Source organism: Mauremys reevesii, linkage group 4, assembly GCF_016161935.1.
Source record: "Mauremys reevesii isolate NIE-2019 linkage group 4, ASM1616193v1, whole genome shotgun sequence".
NCBI lineage: Eukaryota > Metazoa > Chordata > Testudines > Geoemydidae > Mauremys > Mauremys reevesii.
Window position 1 is genome coordinate 111,117,017 of NC_052626.1, and position 21,971 is coordinate 111,138,987.

The 21,971-nt window shown below is 47.3% G+C and overlaps 1 protein-coding gene across 5 annotated transcripts in view; it reads right to left on the reverse strand.

Moving 5' to 3' along the window:
• Window positions 1-11,055: 11,055 nt before the first annotated feature.
• The window catches only part of CRACR2B (calcium release activated channel regulator 2B), an 80,280-nt gene continuing 69,364 nt past the window's right edge, over window positions 11,056-21,971 (reverse strand). For 2 of the 5 annotated variants that reach the window (XM_039538244.1, XM_039538243.1), the window contains exons 12-18: window positions 19,539-19,845; window positions 19,167-19,302; window positions 18,487-18,568; window positions 15,934-16,048; window positions 13,905-14,120; window positions 12,582-12,658; window positions 11,056-11,507 (exon numbers count right to left, since the gene is read on the reverse strand). In XM_039538244.1, the coding sequence (XP_039394178.1) occupies window positions 11,423-11,507; window positions 12,582-12,658; window positions 13,905-14,120; window positions 15,934-16,048; window positions 18,487-18,568; window positions 19,167-19,302; window positions 19,539-19,845 (1,018 nt within the window). In that variant the 3' untranslated portion in view covers window positions 11,056-11,422. The remainder of the gene's footprint in view (window positions 11,508-12,581; window positions 12,659-13,904; window positions 14,121-15,933; window positions 16,049-18,486; window positions 18,569-19,166; window positions 19,303-19,538; window positions 19,846-21,971) is intronic. The other 3 variants (XM_039538247.1, XM_039538246.1, XM_039538245.1) reach the window with 3 other exon arrangements.

The following is a 21,971-nucleotide window of genomic DNA, read 5'->3' on the forward strand; positions in this document are numbered from 1 at the left end:
AATAACTGGCTGGGAGGTAGTACTGCCAAAAAGGATCTGGGGGTTCTAGTGGATCACAGATTGAATATGAGCCAACACAATGATGTAATGGGAATAAAAGGCTAATGGGAGTGTTGTATCTAAGACACAGTAGATAATTGTCCTGCACTGCTCAGCACTGTTGAGACCTCAGCTGCAGCATTGCATGAAGTTTTGGGGGCCACACTTTGAGAAAGATGTGGATGTTTGAAGGGGGTCCAGAAGAAAGCAACCAAAATAATAAAAGGTTTAGAAACCTGGTCCTGACCTATTAGGTTAGAGAGTAGGCAAGGCTTTCTAACTATATGGACAGTTAAGTATTGGAACAGGCTATCAAGGGAGGCTGTGATCTTCCTGTCCCTGGAGGTTTCTAAGAACAGATTAGACAAACTGTCAGGGATGGTCTAGGAGGTTTACTTGTTCCTGACTCAGCAAGGGGGCTGGACTAGGTGACCTCTTGAGGTCCCCCTACATTTCTATGATTCTATATGTATAACTTTACTCACATGACTAGTCCCACTGACTTCAGAGGGACTAATCACATGAATGCAGGTAGTTGCAGGAATGGGAGCTTAGATTTAAGCTGCTTTGGGCAAGGTTATTTTTTAAGAGCTATGTCCCCCTAACAGCACTCTCTAAGTAATTATATTGACTTCAGAGTGAGAGGACTGAATCTACTACCATAGTGCCTCAGTATATCTGGGGCCTGAGTCTCCACTCCACTCCACTCCTCTTCCCCCAGACAGAGTGAATGTGATAGGGAGGTAGAATGTTGCTATATCAGAATGATACTCTGTGATACCTGCTTTGCACAGGTGGAAAAGTGACTCTGTCAGGTGCAGGCATTGGGGAATCAGAGCCCATCAGACAGTGTTTGCACTGTTTCACATTAGTGTAGTAAATACAGCCCTCTACTCTTCACCATTTCCCAAACTCCCAAGATAGGGTTGCTTAATCTGCATCCCTCACACATCATTTTTATCAGCGGAAGAGAACAAAATGTCCGAAACCTTCGGGATGATGATCTTTGTCCCATGGGAAAGTTCTAGTTTTAAATTTAAAAACTGGGGCCTTTTCTTAACCTCTGGTTAGGTTTCTCAAAAGGAACACTGCCAGGATAATTCACTTTTTAATCATCAGATTATTAAACTGGAAGAAGCTGAACACTCTTAAATTCCTCTTGCCAATGTACAAAACTTTGTGTGACCTTGTCTATTCACTGGAGCGGCTGTATTTTCTCCTCATGCTTCACTGCCTGTACTTGTGTACACAGCTGCACTCTTAGAAGAGACAACATATATTTTCCAGCCTGAAGGAGAAAGGGTTTTTAGTGTTATGATCCCAAAATGCTTTATAGGTTGTGCGCATGGGTCACTCCCCTACCAGGAAAATGCAGCCAGTTTGATGATGGACCAGCTCTGGGCAGAGATCACCATTTGTGTCACTCAAAATCAGGGTCATCCCCTTTTTCATTCATTTGTGCTGCAACTTCCAGTAACACCTTGAAAATTGGGCTTGTAAAAAATCTTCCATTGAAATATCTTTGATGAAAATCTGGGTTTTTGGTGAAACTAGAGATGTTGTGTAAAGTGTCTATTTCCCTCCAAATTTTAGATATTTCAGCAAAAATCCAGAAAGGTTACAGTTTTCAGCAGGTATGGGGTGGATTTTTTGTTGTTGTTTTTCCCCCCACAAAAGTTGAAATTCTGCAGAGAAAGAATCCATTTTCCAACCAGCTGTATTTGCATACACAGTGTGAAACACTCCCTAGCACTTACACCGCCTATGCAGCCTCAGAGAGCCCCAGTGCCACCTCACAATGTCTGACATGACAATGTTGCCTGGCTGTGTTGAATGCTAGGATGTGATAAAGTCCCTTTAACACATTTCCTGCGCTAGAAATGGAAGTGAGTAATAACTTCTCCATTTGAATGACAGACGAAAGTTCTGTGTGGTACACAATGTAAATAACCAAGCTGGAATTTGGCCAGGGCAATATGAAAAATATGTCTAACTCTTGTCAAAAGAATGCATGGAATTTTTAAAATATTATTAAAACTAGACCCAAGGGTGGCACCCAACCATGTGCCATGCATGAAGCAATACATTGTCCAACACTTCTGGGGCTCTGGATCTGTTAACACCCCAATAGGATCTGCCCCTCCTAATGATCCAAACCAAGACTTATAACCTTTAAAGATGAATGTGCAGGACCCCACATTCCTGCACTGCCTCAGAGAGAAGTGTCCTAAGCCAACCCGTTTACCTGTTGTCAAAGCCACGTGGTTGTATCCCTCCACCAGTTGCAAACTTCTCAGCTTCCATTCCAGAGGATGTAACCTGTATAGCATACAGGTAAACCTTAAAATCTGGCTACCCTCTATCACACAGGCAATTACCTAGGGCAGCCAAATTGTAAGGGTCTGGGTGCCTTTGGACTGATATGGGCAGAGGTTTGCCTGTATGCTATGCAGGTTACAGAGGTCTGCCTGAGGACTTTGTACAGGGCTCTTCATAACCTAGGGCCAGAAAATCTATAGAGTGGTATTTGTGTCTATTAGCCTAGAACAATGATCTCAGATCCTGAAAGGCATTCAGACCATGGGAGCTTTCAAGGGCATTGGTGCTCCAGACCGTAGATTTACATCTCAGCTAACAGAGGACCAGACCCTCCACTGTATACCTGCTGTGTAACTCCATCGAAGTCAATGGAGCTGTGCAGGTTTTCAGCAGCTGGGGATGCAGCCAGGAAACTAACAGTAAAATGGCGTCTGAGACAGGGGTCCCTAAATCACTGTCACTGGCGGCTTTTGTGCTTCAGGGAGAGGCCGTTGAGTTGCTCGGTCCCTCACTGGCAGCTGGAAAAGTGCAGTTTGCTTGTTACTGCAGGGTCATGTGTTCACCCCCTTACACACCAGGCTGGCATAGCCCAGCCACATGGCGTTAGCCTTTACAACGCATCTCCCCACAACATGAGAGCAAAATACAGCTGCTAAATCACTGGGAAATAGCACTGGGGTGAGGTATGTGTGTGTTTTCTTCTCCCACCATGCTTTAGCTGCTTGGGATTCTGGCTGAAATATAGCAAGAGCCACATGAGAGAGAGAGGCAAGATCTCCAGCCTCAAGCTATGGGGTTTTCTCACTTCACCTGGAAACAAGATGAGCCCAGACTCAAAGGGCTGGCATTGTTGGGAGCTTATGAGACAGTCTCCAGCACCAAGCCCACCACCCTTGTACCTAACATTCTCTTCTACGCATAAGAAAGAGGACGGTCTTTGAAAATGTTCCCCAAACTAAATTTGTCACTAACCCACCTCTTATTATTTAGTATTACACTAGTGCCTAGAGGTCTCAACAGAGCTTGGGGTCTCTACACATCGTATGGGACAGATAAGTTTATGGCGTCTTAGGCACTGACCACTTCCACATGGTAATGTACTCACTAGTGTGCCACTGCTATCTACTGGATGGAAATGGAACCACTTGTCTGTGCGTTAGAAGCTTGATATTGGTTACAGCTAATGGAGATTCTCTTAACTCTAGTGGTAGGGTCTTGTTCTATGCGGGGCAATCAGGAGAACTTTGGCTCGATCTCTGCTATAACCCTCAAGCAGCTGGGGTGCAGGATAGTGGCAGTTGTTACATTTCTGGCTGGTTATAGCTTATTTACAATACCAGTGAAAATCCATCCGCTGGTTATTATAGTTAGCAGTATAGAACTATCATGGCCCTCGTAGATAGAGGAATAACCAATATACAGTTGTATAAATAGTTTCAATACATCAGGTATTGTCACCCTTCTTCCAGTTGGTGGCAGGTGTTAGGATCCTGTAGGTTGGCTTCCCATTGCGGGAGAAATTGGCAACACAGAATCTGCATATTTTCTTATTGTAACTTGTTTTATTTAGCCCAGGGGTTGGCAACCTTTCAGAAGTGGGGTGCTGAGTCTTCGTTCATTCACTCTAATTTAAGGTTTTGCGTGCCAGTAATACATTTTAATGTTCTTAGAAGGTCTCTTTCTCTAAGTCTATAATATATAACTAAACTATTGTTGTATGTAAAGTAAATAAGGTTTTTAAAATGTTTAAGAAATTTCATTTAAAATTAAATAAAATGCAGAGCCCTTGGCCCAGTGGCCAGGACCCAGGCAGTGTGAGTGCCACTGAAAATCAGCTCACGTGCCATAGGTTGCCTACCCCTGATTTAGCCATACACCAGTCCTGGAACAGAGGTGGTCACAAACAAATACCAAGGCCCAGTTCCTCGCAAGCAACTTACCCCAACATTAACTTTCACTAGAGAGATTAAGGCTGTGAGAAATCGCCCCTGCTGTTTTCAACAGCTTCCCCAAAGAACTGACTTCATCAAGCTACCGACAATGCAGCATTTCCACCAAGCCTGTACACTGCTTCTGCAAAAGGAAAAATAACTTGTAAGACCCTGGGTAACAGCACCAGCTGGTGATCTCTCCCATAACAGTGTTATATTGTAGGTAGTAAATGTGTTAGCCCATGTTTTTCTACATGCAGTCTGTATTCAGCTTTGTTTTATGTTGTCGATTCTGTACAAAGAACACAAGAGGTGTAAATTCATTCTCTGCTAGCAAAGCTGCGATGTGCTCTTTTCCACCACTAGTGAATGCGAATGGCCTGGGTTCAGATCCTGCCCCATGGCACAGGCTCACACTGCAGTTGCTTGCAATATACTGCAATATGTGCTCTGTCCTGGATGGATGAGACAGAAACAAGTTCCTCAAGCCTTGATCAGCCTGTAACTGTGTTACATACCAGCTGCTGATCAAAAAGGCGTCTCCAAGTCCCATTACCTACAGCAGCTAAGGGAGCTTCTCCTGTAGCTCAAGTAAGGAACTTTCATAGAATCATAGAATCTCAGGGTTGGAAGGGACCTCAGGAGGTCATCTAGTCCAACCCCCTGCTCAAAGCAGGACCAAACCCAACTAAATCATCCCAGCCAGGGCTTTGTCAAGCCTGACCTTAAAAACCTCTAAGGAAGGAGATTCCACCACCTCCCTAGGTAACCCATTCCAGTTCTTCACCACCCTACTAGTGAAAAAGTTTTTCCTAATATCCAACCTAAACCTCCCCCTCTGCAACTTGAGACCATTACTCCTTGTTCTGTCATCTTCTACCACTGAGAACAGTCTAGATCCATCCTCTTTGGAACCCCCTTTCAGGTAGTTGAAAGCAGCTATCAAATCCCCCCTCATTCTTCTCTTCTGCAGACTAAACAATCCCAGTTCCCTCAGCCTCTCCTCATAAGTCATGTGCTCCAGCCCCCTAATCATTTTGTTGCCCTCCGCTGGACTCTCTCCAATTTATCCACATCCTTCTTGTAGTGTAGGGCCCAAAACTGGACACAGTACTCCAAATGAGGCCTCACCAGTGCTGAGTAGAGGGGAATGATCACATCCCTTGATCTGCTGGAAATGCCCCTACCTATACAACCCAAAATGCCATTAGCCTTCTTGGCAACAAGGGCACACTGTTGACTCATATTCAGCTTTTCGTCCACCGTAACCCCTAGGTCCTTTTCTGCAGAACTGCTACCCAGCCATTCGGTCCCTAGTCTGTAGCAGTGCATGGGATTCTTCCGTCCTAAGTGCAGGACTCTGCACTTGTCCTTGTTGAACCTCATCATATTTCTTTTGGCCCAATCCTCTAATTTGACCATGTGCTCATGGTTTCTAACCCCCTCACTGCCACTTAGCTTTGTGGGTCACTAATGAGCCTGACTGCTGTTTTTGTGTATGAGGCATGGATCATTATACGGTGCCACAGAAGGGGATGCTACATGGTTACAGGTGCCTGTTGGAGGAGACCTTTCTTGTTGAAGGTCATTGGGGAGGCAGTTAAGGCTATTAGGTGCTTTTTGAAGATGACGAGAGAGCCCCAGGACCGCTATTCCTGAGCACAGAGTAGCTGCTACCCTAGTGCATGTGCTCACTGCACCACTCGTCTCTGGCTCACTGCATCACCTGGGACACCTGGCCTATCAAAGTGCCACTGAACCCAAGTTCTAGTGTATTCAGTAAACAGCCTGAATTCCATTGGCAGTGAGGCGGGGAAAATACCCAGCAGACTTAGGGGATAGCCATGCTATTCTGTATCCACAAAAACAATGAGGAGTCCAGTGGCACCTTAAAGACTAACAGATTTATTTGGGCATAAGCTTCTTCAGATGCATGGAGTGAAAATTACAGATGCAGGCTAAATATACTGGCACATGAAGAGAAGGTTGTTACCCAGGGTGGACCACAGGCACCTTGACTGAATTGGCCTTGTCAGCACTGGTTCTCCACTTGTAAGGTAACTCCCTTCTCTTCATGTGCCAGTATACTTATGCCTGTATCTGTAATTTTCACTCCATGCACCTGAAGAAGCGGGGTTTTTACCCAAGAAAGCTTATGCCCAAATAAATCTGTTAGTCTTTAAGGTGCCACCAGACTCCTTGTTATTGTTCCAGCAGACTTAGATGTTCGGCTACTCCCTCTAGTCACAGCTTCCATTTCCTTAGAGATAAATGTTCTCATCTCTTCCAGAATCCAAATGCAGAGGGCTGTTTCTAAGGAAAGCCTGTGCTGCAGCTGTGTTGTAGGTGACTCAGAAGGCATTCCCTACCCAGGACATTCTTGGGGAGTTCTGACCACCAGCAGTCGCCACAGAAGCCTGAATCATTGCCGTGGCATGGGAGGGATCAGGCCAACCAAATATTAGGGCCGAGGCATTTATTTATTTTTAAAGTTTATAGAAGGGGAAATTTGGTTGGCCTCTTGGTAACATGCAGTGATGGGGGCTGCAATGGTTGGGAGCCTTTAAGTTCGTACAGAAGGGTCCCTTGCAGCTTGAGCTTCACTCTTACATGTGTGGTCCCTAAACAGGAACACTTGATGGTGATCTGCAGAGAACAGGCTGGTCACATGGTGCTAGGTCTCAGACTTGTTTCCACCTGCTTCCTTGCACTAAAAGCAGATAAAAATACTTTCCTTACCTTGCTTTTTCTACATCAGCCACTGCTATGGTCACCCCAGAGCTGCTACAGGCTTATGAATGGGAGTGGGAGGGGAGATGGGTCTGAGCAATCCAGAAGAGGAAGGGAAGAGTCCACCACACAAACATTTGATACATTAGGTCAGACATGAATGATATCTGAATAGAACCCCCTTTCTCTCCATCCCTCACAAAATCCCCTAGAGCAGAGTCCAGGCTGTGTCCAGGCTCAGTGTGTGCTAATAGCACGTTTCACTATAGAAGCAAGTTTCACAACTGAAAAGACTCATTGCACACGCCAACTGAGGTTTAAAATGTCACAACCACCAAGACATAAGGCCAGGATCTTCTACTGCTTGGTCAGATTTTTTTCAGAGCTGCTAATAATTCAGGATGGGCAGTGCCCACATCTCCAGGAAAGGGAAGGGTAAGGCAGGAAGAGAGGAAACAGAAGGACAGGCCTGAAGTGCGATCAGTTTGAGTTATATAACAGCCGCAATGAATGGTGACAAAACAATGAGTGTTAGCAGCACAAGGGCGAGCTACGATTCCCTGAGCAACAGCTCTACAGGCTGTAAACAGCCCTCAGAGCACACGACGAATACTAAAGCTTCATTAGGCTAATTAAAAAAGCGGAAACCTAACACTGTCACTGGGGCTGATGGCTAAGAAAAGTCATTTTCTCATATGGAATTAATGAGCTACAATCTTGGCAAATCAAGGCTGGGTTTCCTTTGAGAAATTAGAGCCTGATCCAAAGCCCATCAAAGCCAATGGGAGTCTTTCCAATGGCACCATAATAACAGAATAACAGAAGACCCTCCTTTGCCCCTCTTCCAGAGTATTTTCCTTAGTACTGTTCTGCCCTGTGGTTTCTCGGTGACACTCTTTTGATGGCAGCCAATCCACCCTTTATCGTGTACTGTGGGCCTGGCAGGATGAGCCTTGCAGAGATTGAGGGAGACGTCTGCATTACTGTTTATGAATATCATCTACACCTCAGTGCATGTGTTTAATATTATCCCGCCTGACTGCACAGAGCTAAATCCAAGGAGGTTGCTAAGGGGAAACAAAACAAAGATCAGGTATCAGACTTCAAAATAAACTATGATACATCTGAAATTTTAGGACTTAATATCTCCCAAAGGATATGTCAGCTACATACATTTAAATGGGTAAAGGGAATCTTTACATTATTTAGGAAAAACTACTGTGGTGACACATGAAAAGCTTTTAAAGGCAAATTATCCTCCAATATGGAATAAAATAATAAAGATTTTGAAGGAACAGAACAAATATGAAATTTCTTGGCTAAGCAGGGAATCCTAGGGGAAGACGAATGGTCTTCCAAAGTTGTTATTTTTATTTCAGTGCATTTCTGTTGGCATCCCTGACGTGACATTAAAAACATGTCAGGATGCACTAGTAAAATTCAGATGGAAACATAAAAGACAAAGGGTGAGTTCAAAACTTGTGTGTCACTCTACAAATCAGCTTGCCCTGATTTGGCTTGTTGTTATGATACATCACATTTAAAAGATGTGATTGTGACAGATATTCCAACCACAGGCTGTATCTTTGGGGGCACATAATGTATTATGGTTATGTACCACAGGGGGCAGGCTGAGTTCTGGATTTAGCTACGTTTGGTCAATTTTCCAAAAGTGATTTAGGAGCCTAAGAGACATTTTCAAAAGCGACTTCATCTTTGTCCACACACAAACGTTGTGCCGTTTTAGTGCTTAAGGTGTTACAACGCACCCCCATAGTGTGGACTCAGTTATACCAGGATAAAGGTTTCAAACCAGCAGTATTTAGTCCTGTAAAGGAAGGGGAACAGCTGTAGTGGTATAAGCGCCCTTATCCCAGTGTAATTGCGACCACAGCAGGGGTTCTACTGATTTGTGTATCCTAGTAACGAGCTCCTCTCCTGCCCCCCCAACCGACGGAGTTATTGTGATACGAAACCAGTGTGCAGCGCAGACCTGAGGCACTTAGGAGCCTAAGTCTCAATGAATGGAAAGGGGGCTTATGCGCCAAAATCTCTTTTGTAAAATGGGGCTGCCATCTAAGTGCTCTCGAAAATGTTCCCTGTTGTTTCATCCCTTCCCCTAAGAGACTGAGCTACACCTGTGAGATCCGACCCTTCCCATGAAACCATTCCTGACTTGGAAATACAGGAACACACAAGCGCCTGATCCTTTGATAAGCCTGCTGGGGCAATGTCAAAAACAAGTAGCAAATTCTGACACTACCCATGGACTACCACTGAAGGTAGCACATTATGACAAGGCTGCACAAAAGAGCGTCCTTACAGGCCAGTGACTGTTCATGGTAGCAAAACCTGTCGGTAGCAGTTGCAATGACACAACTGCAACACAGCAAGCAACTTCTCTACACCAGGGTCAGACAATGCTGCTGAACTAGCAGCAACCAGCCTGGGGCCCTGTCCACCAGGGGTGGAGTGAAATGCCACTCGTTTATTTACTGCTCCTGCTTCACTGATACCTGAAGCAGGGCACAAGGGCCTTAGTGCTGGGTGTGCTCTATAGGGATAGCAACTAGAGCTATTCAGGAATCAGGAGGTGAACCCCTCCTGAGCTATTCAGGAGCTGCACCCAGCAAGTGACAGACAGGCTTCTTCCCAGGATAGCTGCAACACAGCCTCAGGCATGAAAGGGTTGCAGAGCTCTCTGAATTTGCCACAGGTCCTAACCCTCTGGAGTTTGGCAGCCTGGCATCAACAGGAGCTAGATCCAACCCTTAAAGTCCCAGGCTAGCTACAATCCCAGGCTGAATTTCCCCCGAGTTCAGAGGTTTGCTCAATCAGGGGCTTGAGTTTGGGCAGGTCTGTGCTATCCTCCAAACTTCACCAGCAGGAGAATCCATGTGCATTGAGCAAAGAAGAAAGCTAGTGTCAACTACTCCAGTGTCACCTTCTCAGCTGGCTTTAGTTGAAAGATTAACAACAGATGTTAGGGCCATAACAGGTCCATGTTCCTATCTAGAAGGCAGGAAAAAAGGTTTCATTATAACCTTAGATCAAAATGCCACGAGGCCTACACCTCCCTTCAAAAAACACAAGTGCAAAAGCCAGGTAGAACCAATGCTGTTTGGGTTGACACTGGGGTTTGAACCAAGCACCTTCAGAGCTATAAGCATTCACTACTTGAACTAAAGCAGTGGTTTTCAAACTGTGGGTTGCAACCCAGTACTGGGTTGCAGAATGTCAGGCACTGGAGCGTGGCGGCTCTGGTCAGCACTGCCGATCGGGCTGTTAAAAGTCCCATTGGCGGTGCTGCCTGGCTAAGGCAGGCTAGACCCTACCTGTTCTGACACCGCGCTGCTCCCCGGAAGCGGCCAGCAGCAGGTCTGGCTCCCCGGTGGTGTGGGGGGGCCAACGGGCTCTGTGCACTGCCCCCACTCTGAGCACTGGTTCTGCACTCCCATTGGCTTGCGGGGTGCAGTGCAGTCCGCAGTGCCAGGACAGGCAGGAAGCCTGCCTTAGTATCCCCACTGCGCCACTGACTGGGAGCTGCCCGAGAGAAGCCCACACCCCAACCCCATGACTCAATTCCTTGTCCCAGCCCTGAGCCCCCCCCAACCCAGAGCCCCTTCCTGCACCCCAAACCCCTCATCCCCAGCCTCACCTCAGAGCCTACACCTCCAGCCCAGAGCTCTGACCCCCTCCTGCACCCCAGCCTCCTGTCCCAGCCCAGAACCCACTCCCACACCCTGAACCCCTCATCCCCCGCTCCGTTGGGTCGCGGGCATCAACAATTTTCTTCAACTGGGTCGCCAAAAAAAGAGTTTGAAAACTACTGAACTAAAGGCCTACCTCCCTAGACTCAGACACCTTTTAAGTGGAGCAGCCACTAGAAGGAGACAAAGAGCCACACTCTCCTAGCACAGGTTACATAGTTGAGTAACTCTGATTAGTCAGTCTGCTCCCAAAGGCCAAGCAAACGTCACCTTTAAGACACACCAACACTCCCAGTGCTGTTTCCAAGTTTAAAATAATCATCTCTTTATTACACAGCTGGACATTGCTTTAGCTTATTTAAAACGGAGTGTTAGAGGTGCCCTCCATTCACCTGTGTGTGACACAAAACGAACAAGCAAAGGGGAGAACCAATTTCTGTGCAGCCAATGCAACATCTCAAGCAGTATGTCCCTGGAGTTGGGGGAGGAGGGGAATGCTGCAGTTGTATGAGAGCATAGGGATAGAGGTGGGGAGGGAGATTAGAATTATTCTGTTGCAACAAGCTTGCTTCATTTTAACGTCTGGATGTTCCCTCTTGGGACAAGCTTGCACCTTCCTGAGTCCCTGTGGAGCTGATAACCAGCCAGCCATGTGCAGCCCCCACATGCTCCTGAGGGATGCTCTTTACTTCGTCACATGCAGCATCCCTTCCTCTTGTGGCACTCTTCCAGGTGCAGGGCACTTTCCCTCTGCTTGTCCTCTTGAGCTGTCAGCAGCCTGGAATGATCAACACATTAGCAGTTCAAGAACACAGCAGTCTGATATTGCCTGCTTCCTGGTCCCCATCAGGCAAGAATAAACTAGATGTTGAAGAGTGAAGGGAAATAGTGAGAGCTGGGCTTCTTTTGGAGTTGGGCTACATAAAAGACAGACAGACAGACAATATTGGTGAGAAATTCCAAATCGATGCAGAGGAGGAAGTAGCATCTACTAGAGGAGGCAGTGTGTCATAGTGGGTAGGGCACTGGCCTACGACTCAAAAGATGTGGGATCTATTGCTGGCTCTGCCACTAGCCTACTGGGCGACCTTGGACAAGTAATGTGCCTCAGTTTTCCCGTCTGTAAAATGAGAATGCTGCATCCTTTGTAAAGCACTTTGAGCTCTACTGATGAAAAGCACCCTATAAGAGTTAGGTGGTAATATTACACTAAATTAGAAACACAGCTTAATAAACTGTTAACTACTAGAGTGGGTCAAAAATTGTAAAAAGATGTTACAAACTTTTGTGTTTCAAAGAGAAATTCTTTTTCTTTGTTTCCCCAAAAAATGTTTGTGAATTTTTTGAAACAATTTAAAAATGATTTTTTTTCAGATTTGACATTTTTTGTTTCCCTGCCCTTTTCCCATTTGGCCACTAAAAAAGAAATATGAAAAAAGCAGAAGAAAGGGAGGAGAAAGGAAAAAATGAAAACTGAAAATTAAAATTGTCCAGTTTCCATAGAAAAACCCAAAAATTTAATTTGGGGATTTTTTAAAAGGTCTTTTTTGGCCACAAAAACAAAACAAAAGTGGTCCAAACATTTTGACAAGCTCTGATCTTTTCTTAGGATGTGACAGTGTCCAAACAAGGTGCTTTCCACACACAGGGGAAGACAACAACCACTCCCCTGGCATGTTAATGCCTCAGCCTGTTGAGTCACCAAAAACAATGTGCTACTCCAGCTTCTCATTTGGGACCAAGTTCTATCTCAGATGAACCCCCCTTCTCCTTGTCTGTACCTGAGAGAGATTGTAGCAGCTTGGCCATGGCTGAAAAAGGTACCAGGGTGATGCTGTTCCGCTCCACTCACCTTGCCATATGCAACATGGGCTCCAGGATGTTATAGCCAGTCATAGCGCTGCACTCATAGAAGACAGCCTTGTATTCCTGCAGGAAAGGAGAGTGAGCAGATAACTTCTGCTGCTGTCAACCCCCATCACCCATCACACCTAGTCAGTCTCTCTCTCTCTCTCTCTCTCTCACACACACGTCTGGTTGGGGCCCTGGCATCAAGAGTGTGTCAAAGCTCTAGCAGCCCAGGGGAGCACTGGGTTGGGTCTTTTAGCTGCTGGAAGGACAGGGGGAAATGCCCCCTCACTGGCCTGTGTGTGCTGCCATGTAGTGGAACCTGGGAGAGACAAGATCCTGGTCAGGTGCAATCTGGAGCACCTCCTGCTCCACTACACAATTCAATGCAGCAAGGCCCAGTGCAGGAGTCTTTTCGGCTAAGGGGAGGCAGGGCCCACTAGACATTGAAACCAGGAAAATAAATTCTCATTTCATAATCAACCAGTGCATTCCTGGCAAAACTAGGGTATGCCAAGAGCGTGGAGCCTGGACTGGCAGACTTGCTAGATCCCTGGTTAAACGGTCACTATTTCAAAGGAATGCTGTGGGCTGCACCCTCAGCCTGAGGGGTCAAATTCACTTTAAGGATGCACCGAGCCCAAGCACAAAGAGTTCTTCCAGAGTCAGGGTCCATCACAAGCTGGCCACTTGATATTATCATTAAGGCTAAGATTTCATCACGGATATTTTTAGTAAAAGTCATGGACAGATCATGGGCTATAAAGAAAAATTCATGGAAGCCCATGACCTGTCCCTGACTTTTACTAAAAATATCTGTGACAAAATGGGGAGCCCAGCTGAGGGGTCCCCACACCGCCTGCAGAGGTTGGGCAGTTGTGGGGGCCGCTTCGAGCTCTGGGGGCTCCCACTGCCTATGCAGGCTTGGAACTCCAGGGTCCCCGGGTCAGAGTTCTGGGGTACCCCCACCACCCATGGCAGCCGGGAGCTCTGAAGGACCCCTGCTGTCTGCGGCGACCAGGAGCTGCGGCCCCACCTCCCGTGGCAGCTGGAAACCCCCACAGCTTCTGGCCGACAGGGCTGAATTCCTGGAGGTCGCCGGAAGTCACAGATTCCATGACTTCCATGACCTCAATGAAAAAATTGTTGTCTTAATTATCATTTAAGGATTTCACCCTGCACCACTGAAGTCAAGGGGAGCTTGGCTGTTGATTCCAGGGGGTGCAGAACCATACTCTGCAATAGCTGTGAGCATAGGAGAGTTCCCTCCCATTTCCTAAATATGGCAGGGAGCAAGCAAACCAGACCAGAGTGAAATCTACAAAACCTTTGGAGCAGAGAGTAGCATACAGAGCCGCACCTTCGCCAGCCTTTCCCCCTCCATCTTGGGCACGTGCTGGGTCTCTCTCTCTGCTGCATCCATTTTGTTTCCAAGCAGAAAGATCATGGCTCCATCCTCAATCCCTTCCTGTAGGGTAGACAGAGCAAGGCTCCCATGAGAACCGTCTGGAAAACAGGAATACCTCGGGGCTGGATACTGCTCCTGCCAACATGAATAGAAGCCTTGCTGTTGACTTCCGTGAAAGCAGGAGCAAACCCCGTGGGACCTGCCAGCGTGCCAGGAGATTTTGTTTATTTAGGAATTGTTCTGCAAGCTCTTCAAGTGACACTGGGAAAGGAAGTGAAACTATGGGAATGTGCTGATTCCAAGTGGTCGATTTATCAAACCTTAATGCCAGGGTTTCAGTGAGTGGGCCAGGGAGGAGATGGGATTTTAATGTGGGGAGGAGGAGCTGTATTTAGTTTCACTGGCTTTTTAAAAGAAAGAAAGAAATCTGCCCAATGAGAATTTAAAAGTCCTGCCAGTTTTTCCAGTAGAGCCTGAATTTCCTTGGTCTGGAGCCATTCAGCTTGATGCCTGCTGAACCCAGCCATCCTTAACTGAAAATCCACAGGCTAAACAGGGTAAGCAAATGTAAGCCCTCCCATCGCATTTTAGTAGCAGCTGTCATTCAGGGGTCACATCTGAAGTCCCTTATTTAGGTAAAACCCCCCTATAACTTCACTGGAAGTCAACTTGAATAAGAACTTCAGCATTTGACCCTGGATCATATCCGAACTTAAGTATTCTACTCTGCACCATCCACAACATTTGAACTGCTGAGGCTTAGAGTCAGGTGAAAAATATGGGCCAAATTCTCAGACGTGACTAGAGATTTTAGATGCCTCAATTTTTGGGTGCCCACAGTGGCCTGATTTTCAGAGGGCAGGTACTCAGCACATTCTGAAAATTAGGCCCCTTTCAGGTTTCAAGTTGGATTAAAAAAAAAAAAAAGCACCTGAAATCACTAGACATTTTTTAAAATCTTGGCCTTGAATCCTTAAAATTCCTTGGGGAAAAATGACCAAACTATTTCTAATGGGTATGCACAAACTTGCTGACATTATTAATAAAACTAACTAAGCAGATTTATTTTAACCTTGGCTTGATTTTTATGTCTCAGCGTGATCTACAAAACAAGCAAAGTTTGACATTCTCAGCTTCTGCTTTGCATCACCCATAGATAAAATATCTACTCAGAACATATAGGGAAAGTATTCACCCCTTTCCTCTCCCCACAACTCAAATATATCTGAAATGATTTTGCTTTCAAACTTTCAACACACACACAAAAAAACCTCTTGCAAATCAATTGAGATTTTTGCAGAATAATGTCACTCCAAAATAATATGTTTGTGAAAGTTACAACAAACTGGAAAAGGGGTTGGAAGAGAATTTGTTTATTATTAGTGTTACAATAATGCATAGAGGCTCTAAATTGAGATCAGGTCCTCATTGTGTTAGGTGCTGCACATACACATAGGAGGAGACAGTCTCTGCCTCAAAGGGCTTTTGATCAAAACAGACCATCATCATGTCTTTGCTCTCTGCACAACGGTAAGAATATTAGGAAACAGCTGAGTTCCAAATAATCAGGTTTACTAAATATATACAAACATGCTACACTTAGCTACATAAATACACTGTTGCTATGCTAGGTTTTGGTGACTTCTGCAACAGAAGACAAGGAGGCCCACTAGTGGCTTTCAAATAACTGAACAGAATACTACCCAATTCCTATCTACTACAATCACCCAAACTAAATCTTGGCTATCTATGATGTCTGCTATTATGGTTAGTACTGTTTGAGTACCCTACAGACCATAGGACCTTCCAGGCCTTTACTAGCATACAACATGGCTGCTTCAAATGGCCTCCTTTCTAGAGCAGGTCCATGCAGGGTCATTACAGTAAAAGGAGAATCTTGAGCAATGCCAGCATGTCAAAAACAAGCCCAAATGTGTCTCGCTCTTACCTGGATGCTACTCATCCAGTTCCGCACTGCCACAAAGGAGCACTCATCAGTGATGTCATACATCACAAAGATACCATCCACCTTCCGGAAATACTGCTTGGTGATGCTCCGAAACCTGAAGTCAAATGAAACCGAAGACACTTCCAGCATCCATTCAGCCGTTAACAAGCAAACAAACTATCCCTTTCTTAACATGGATCCTCTTTGCAGGGCCTGGTGGCAGCTGCAGGAGGCTCAGTCTTTCGGCCAGCTGTGATTCCCATTAACAAACAGAGGCGATGAAGGCAGGTGTCTCGGACTCTTGAGATTCCATCTCCATGGAGGGGCCCAAGGGAGCAGTGAATCAAGGAGTAAACTACCATCTGTCCAGAAGCATGGTGTTTAGGAAGCAGGAAGGAAAACCATGCCTGGGTTAGGCGGAAGAGGACTGTGAGGAGAGTCCATTTGAATGTGATCAGGGAAGAAGATGAAGGATTTGTCATGGGGAAATCTGGGGCTGGAGGCAGGGAAATCTCTGCAGCGTGACGTTTTGGTGGATCTGTAACTTGGACCTTTTCTACACTGGGATTTCAGCCACTGGTTTAGCTACACCAGAGCAAACAGCATTGACCCAGAATAAACCATGTCTGTATGAGGACTCTCAGCAATGCAGCCACACCAGGAACAAAGCCTTCATCTTATTTCTGCCCAGTTTGCAAGTGTCTCATACAAAGCAGCCACCTCATGGATGACTTAGCAGATAGATTTGAGTTCCAGGAGAAAGTCCAGCGGCTTGGGTAAGTATGTATTTTGGGGAACATACATTCTAGTTCAGGCACATTGTTCACTGAGTTAAACGCAGTAGAGATAGCAAGATCTCCACATATCAGTGCTTTATTAGAAGGACACTTTAGGACGCAGGCTGACAAGTAAGTCCATTCTCTTGGATAAAGGCTAGAAGAACATGCAGCAGGAAGTGATGTTTCTAAACTAAATAACTCTGCTTCCCTTGGAGCATGTTCTCTTCTATGGCCTATGGGGGGCGCTGTTTACCCTAAGAGCTGGCATCAGGAAAACTCTCCATTTGAGAGAGCCAATAGTGTGTCTCTGGAGTTCCAGCAACACCTTTGACACTGTAGAGCCCACTAGACAGTGGAGTGATGACCACATGTAGTGGTTATTTGCTTCTATGGGCCAAAAGAGATCATCAAGAAGCTCTCCCATATGTGGAGGAGTGTGTCCCCCTTGCTGACACCAAGCATTGTCTGGGTGCTGCCAGTTAGGAGCTGTTACATCAATATTTTCAGAGCTAAGGAAGATTTTTGCAACATTCCAAGGTCCTGATTCAGGAAAGCAGTAAAGCCACGTGCTTACATATAAGCACATGCTAAAGTCCCACTGATTTCAAAGGAATTTACACACATGCTCGAGTGCTCGCCTGAGGAAAGATGATTTCCTGAAGTGGGGTCCCCGAGTGATTCAAGGAAAGCATGTTACAACTAGGTTAGAAACAATTATCACCTGACAGCTTTGCCTTGGCATAAATATGGCTGCAAGAACGTGTTTAAATGGAAATGTTGCTTCTTTACATGTGTCTGATTTGGGGCAGTCTCTATTTATAATAACCAAGTATATGGCACTTCTGGACTGCAAAATCTGATTGGCTGAGATGGGGCTTGTATCATTGTTAGTGGCCAGCATAGGGTCACACCATCCCTGTGACTCAACCTCATCATGAGATAGGTCTGACATTGCAGCATATTTAGAGGAAAAAAATGCACAGTGTTTGAGACAATCAGTGCATTTACGCCACACTCCATGAAATTAAATGGCCTCCGTAAAATGGTAAACTCAGATTTGAAAACAGGAGTAGCACATAGTAAATAAATGTAGTTCACTCTAACACAGTGTAGTTCTTTGTCCCCTGTAGTGGCTAGACCACAGGAGAGGTTTATCATTGTGTTACTGGCTCTAAGCTAAGAAAGCTAATGCTTTATCTTAAGAAGTAGAGGTTGGTGCTTTTAAATCCAGAGGTCCTAAATTCAATCCCCGCCAGGGCCATTGTTATTTAAAATTATTCCCCAACATTCCTGGAAGCATCAGGAGCTGTTTTTGAGTTCCACCTGCCCTGTTGTTTTTCAGGAGCACATCAACTTAGGTAGGAGAACTTTGAGGCCCAGAGCAAGTTTGTATCCTGGTGCTAATGATGCATGATGTTTGTATCCTGATGCTAATGACGAGGCTGGCCACAACCTTAAATATGTGGACAAGTACTCCAGGTGTATTGAAATTCACACCCTTCCCATGACACTCGGAATCATCCCCTCCACAACCTGCTTGGGAACCACAGATCCTATAGATCTCCTGCATGGAATTGTGATACAGACACTGATGACAGAACCTTCTGGTGCCAGCTAACACTCCCTATAAGGAACATCACATTCCTTGGGACCTGATACAGGTCTGCTCCCTCTTCCCACACCCTGCCCACAAGCTCAGTAGCCACTCTCAGCACTTACTGTTACGTGACAGGCAGCATGAAATCCTAGCATGGAACCCAAATGCTTCATTTACCTCTCCTGGCCCGCTGTGTCCCACAGCTGCAAGGCTACCTGGGTGTTATCCACCATTAAACTCTTCACCTGGTAATCAATACCTGTAGGGGAGGCAACAGCACATGGTGATTGCAGGATGGGGCAGTGGAAAACAGGGAAATGAGGCCTATAGAAAGGATCAGTTGAATTACTTCAGTGAAACAAAATTGTAGGGGCAGGGACTCTGTCTTCCTCTGTGTTGGGGAGGGGCCCAGCTCATTTTGAGAGCTCCTGCAGTCTAAAGAAATAACGTTACAGTGAAGACACCAATCCTTCCCAACGCTCTCTTTTCCCCAGAAATAGGTCAGACAGCTCCCTGGATAATTCAGAGATCAACAACCCATCTTCTGAAGATCTTTAAGGTGTCTCAGGTTGGGCATCCCAGAATCACTAATCCTTTTTGGAAAATCTTGGCCATTATTTCTCAGTGTCGACAACATGTTCAGTGCTGTGTGGAACATACAGGAGAGAGAAATTATCCACTCTGCTAATGCTGAAGGAGATGGTTCTTATGGGTAACTCTGCACTGCCATGGATCAGAGATACAACAGTGGGATAATTTCAAGCTTCCTTTTTTGACGTGTCATTCTGTCCCTCATTTCCCAGGCCAGAGGCTCACACTGCTGTGACCTGGCAGCACGGGGGAGCCCTTTCACTTACCAATGGTTGCACTGATCTCAGCCAAGAACCTGTCATAACAAAAGCGATGGATGAAGGAGCTCTTGCCTACGCCAGAGTTGCCCACAAACACCACTTTGAAGAGACGTTCTGGGGAAGAGCTGACTGGTTCAGGTGCCTGAATTTGGGGAAAAGAGGGTGGGAAGAGAAGAGGAGAAGAGAGTTTATAGAAACCAAGGTCTGAGTTGTGCTTTATGAGACAGAACTACAGCTGGTGTAGACCAATGGAGCTTGGAGGTGGGTGGTAAGGTTTACAAAAGCTCAATCTCCACAAGATTCACCCATCTTTCCCCATCCCCCCACCCCCTGGTAGCACATGAAGGAAAAGAAAGAGCCCTAAATGATTAGGCTTACCATGGTTTCAGTGCCAATGGGCTGCTCTCTGGAGGACAATGGGGCATCATCATCCAATTCATCTGCTGTTTGCCTCCAGTTGACATCACCCTTCGGAGCCATCTTTGGGTGTCTGCCCGCCCCTGTCATTTGCTGCCGCTCTCGCTCGCAACTTGAGGTGCGGCCCTCTCCAAAGCTCATTCTGCTTGCTTTCCCCTTCTTCAGTGCCGTGGTGGTGGCCAGGAAGTATTTACAGTTCTTCTTGTTGGGCTCTTCCACAGTTATGTCCTCCAGGAAAGTGAGAGGAAGATCCCCAGGAACCAGCTGTCTGCCAAGACCCATATGTGCCCCAGAGATGGGATGGGATGAGGGGGGCCAGAAATGATCAATGTGACCAAGTTAGAGCACACAGAATACTGACTGGGACGCACACACCAAGACACAAGACCAACAGTGCCCCCTAGGGGAGGAGGGAGGTGAGAGGCCACAGCACACATCTCCCAGTTCTGCAAACACTTATGCACGTGTTTAAGTGTTTGCAAGATTGGGGTCTGAGACTGTGGATCTTACCCACATGTTATATAGGTTCAAGGCCTCTTAATGGAGCAAAACTAAAAGGAAACTCAGAGATGGTGGCACCAGCAGGGGTACGGACAGGCTGACCAAGCGTCCATTTCAAACAGCTTCTTATGGCGACTGTCTGTGTTGTAATTAGAGTGGCTCAAAAAAAAAGGGTTCAAGGTGGGGGAGGGGACTCTGGGCTGGGGTAGGGGGTTGAGGTGTAGGGGGATCAGGGGGGTGGGCTCTGGGGTGCGGGAGAGGGTCAGGGCTCTGGGTTGGGGCTGGGAATGAGGGGTTCAGGGTGGGGAGGACTCTGGGCTGGGGTAGGTGGTTGAGGTGTAGGGGGATCAGGGGGGTGGGCTCTGGGGTGCGGGAGAGGGTCAGGGCTCTGGGGACTGGGCTCTGGGTTGGGGCTGGGAATGAGGGGTTCAGGGTGGGGGAGGGGGCTCTGGGCGGGGGTAGGGGTTGAGGTGCAGAGGTGGGCTCTGGTCAGGGCTCTGGGCTGGGGACTGGGCTCTGGGGTGGGGCTGGGAATGAGGGGTTCAGGGTGGGGAGGGGCTCTGGGCTGGGGCAGGGGTGAGGTGCAGGGGTGTGGGCTCTGGGTTGGGGCTGGGAATGAGGGGTTCAGGGTGGGGGAGGGGGCTCTGGGCTGGGGTAGGGGGTTGAGGTGCAGAGGGTGGGCTCTGGGGTGCGGGAGAGGGTCAGGGCTCTGGGCTGGGGACTGGGCTCTGGGGTGGGGCTGGGAATGAGGGGTTCAGGGTGGGGGAGGGGGCTCTGGGCTGGGGCAGGGGGTGAGGTGCAGGGGGTGTGGGCACTGGGGTGGGGCTGGGAATGAGGGGGCTCAGGGCTGGGGCCGGAGGTTGGGACACAGGCTTACTTTGGGTGTCGGTGCTGCGGAGCCAAGGCAGGCTGCCTGCCTGCCCTGGGGCACCGTGCTGTGCCCTGGAAGCGGCCAGCAGGTCCGGCTCCTAGGAGGGGCGTGTGGGGAGGCAGGAGGCTCCACAGCATGCGCTGCTCTCACCTGCAGACACTGCCCCCCCAGCTCCCATTGGCCAGTGCTCGGGGCAGGGGCAGCGTGTGGAGCCCCATGGCCCCCACACCTAGGAGCCAGATCTGCTGTCTGCTTCTGGGGCGCAGCGCGGTGCCCCAGGACAGGTAGGGACTAGCCTGCCTTAGCCCTGCAGCATCGCCAACTGGACTTTTAACAGCCTGGTTGGTGGTGCTGATGGGAGCCACCAGGGTCCCTTTTCGACCAGGTGTTCTGCTCACCCTACTTCACAGAAGAGTTTTCATCCATGCCAAGGCAAACCACCACCTCAGGTGGAGTGGAGCAGTTGCAAGTTTACAGGCTCTCTTGAGGTTACAGCAATTCTTAAGTAACATGCTCGACAGCAGGAATGGGAACAGGATGATCAAGCACCCTGCCCCCTTCCCCACACCACCCCAATTGCCAAGCCTCTGCCCTGCTAAGCCCTTTAGATCATCACATGCCAGCAACTGTGTGCTGGATCTCCAAAGGAACAGCTCTTGAGAGGAATGGGAGGACAATATCACCAGGCCCATCTGGTCCAATTGGGCAGAATCTCGGCAAGAGGCTCAGGGAGCCTCTCCAGCTTGTTCAAATTCCCAGCAGGTGATTTGCTCAGAATTTGTAAGCCAGACTTTTACCAGGGGCTTAAATATGTGGCCACTAAGGCTGCAGGGGGAAAAAGGGGGGTTGCATGCAGAGTCTGGCAAACAGGCTAGTGGCTAAAGGAGCGTGCACACCAGGAGTTAACTGCAGACTCTTTTAGCTGCAGGGACAAAATTGGGCCCTCACAACTGCAGATTATTTCTTAAAATTAGTCCATATGATGTGCAAGCCTTGTGTGTAGACAAAGAACACGGCTAGCA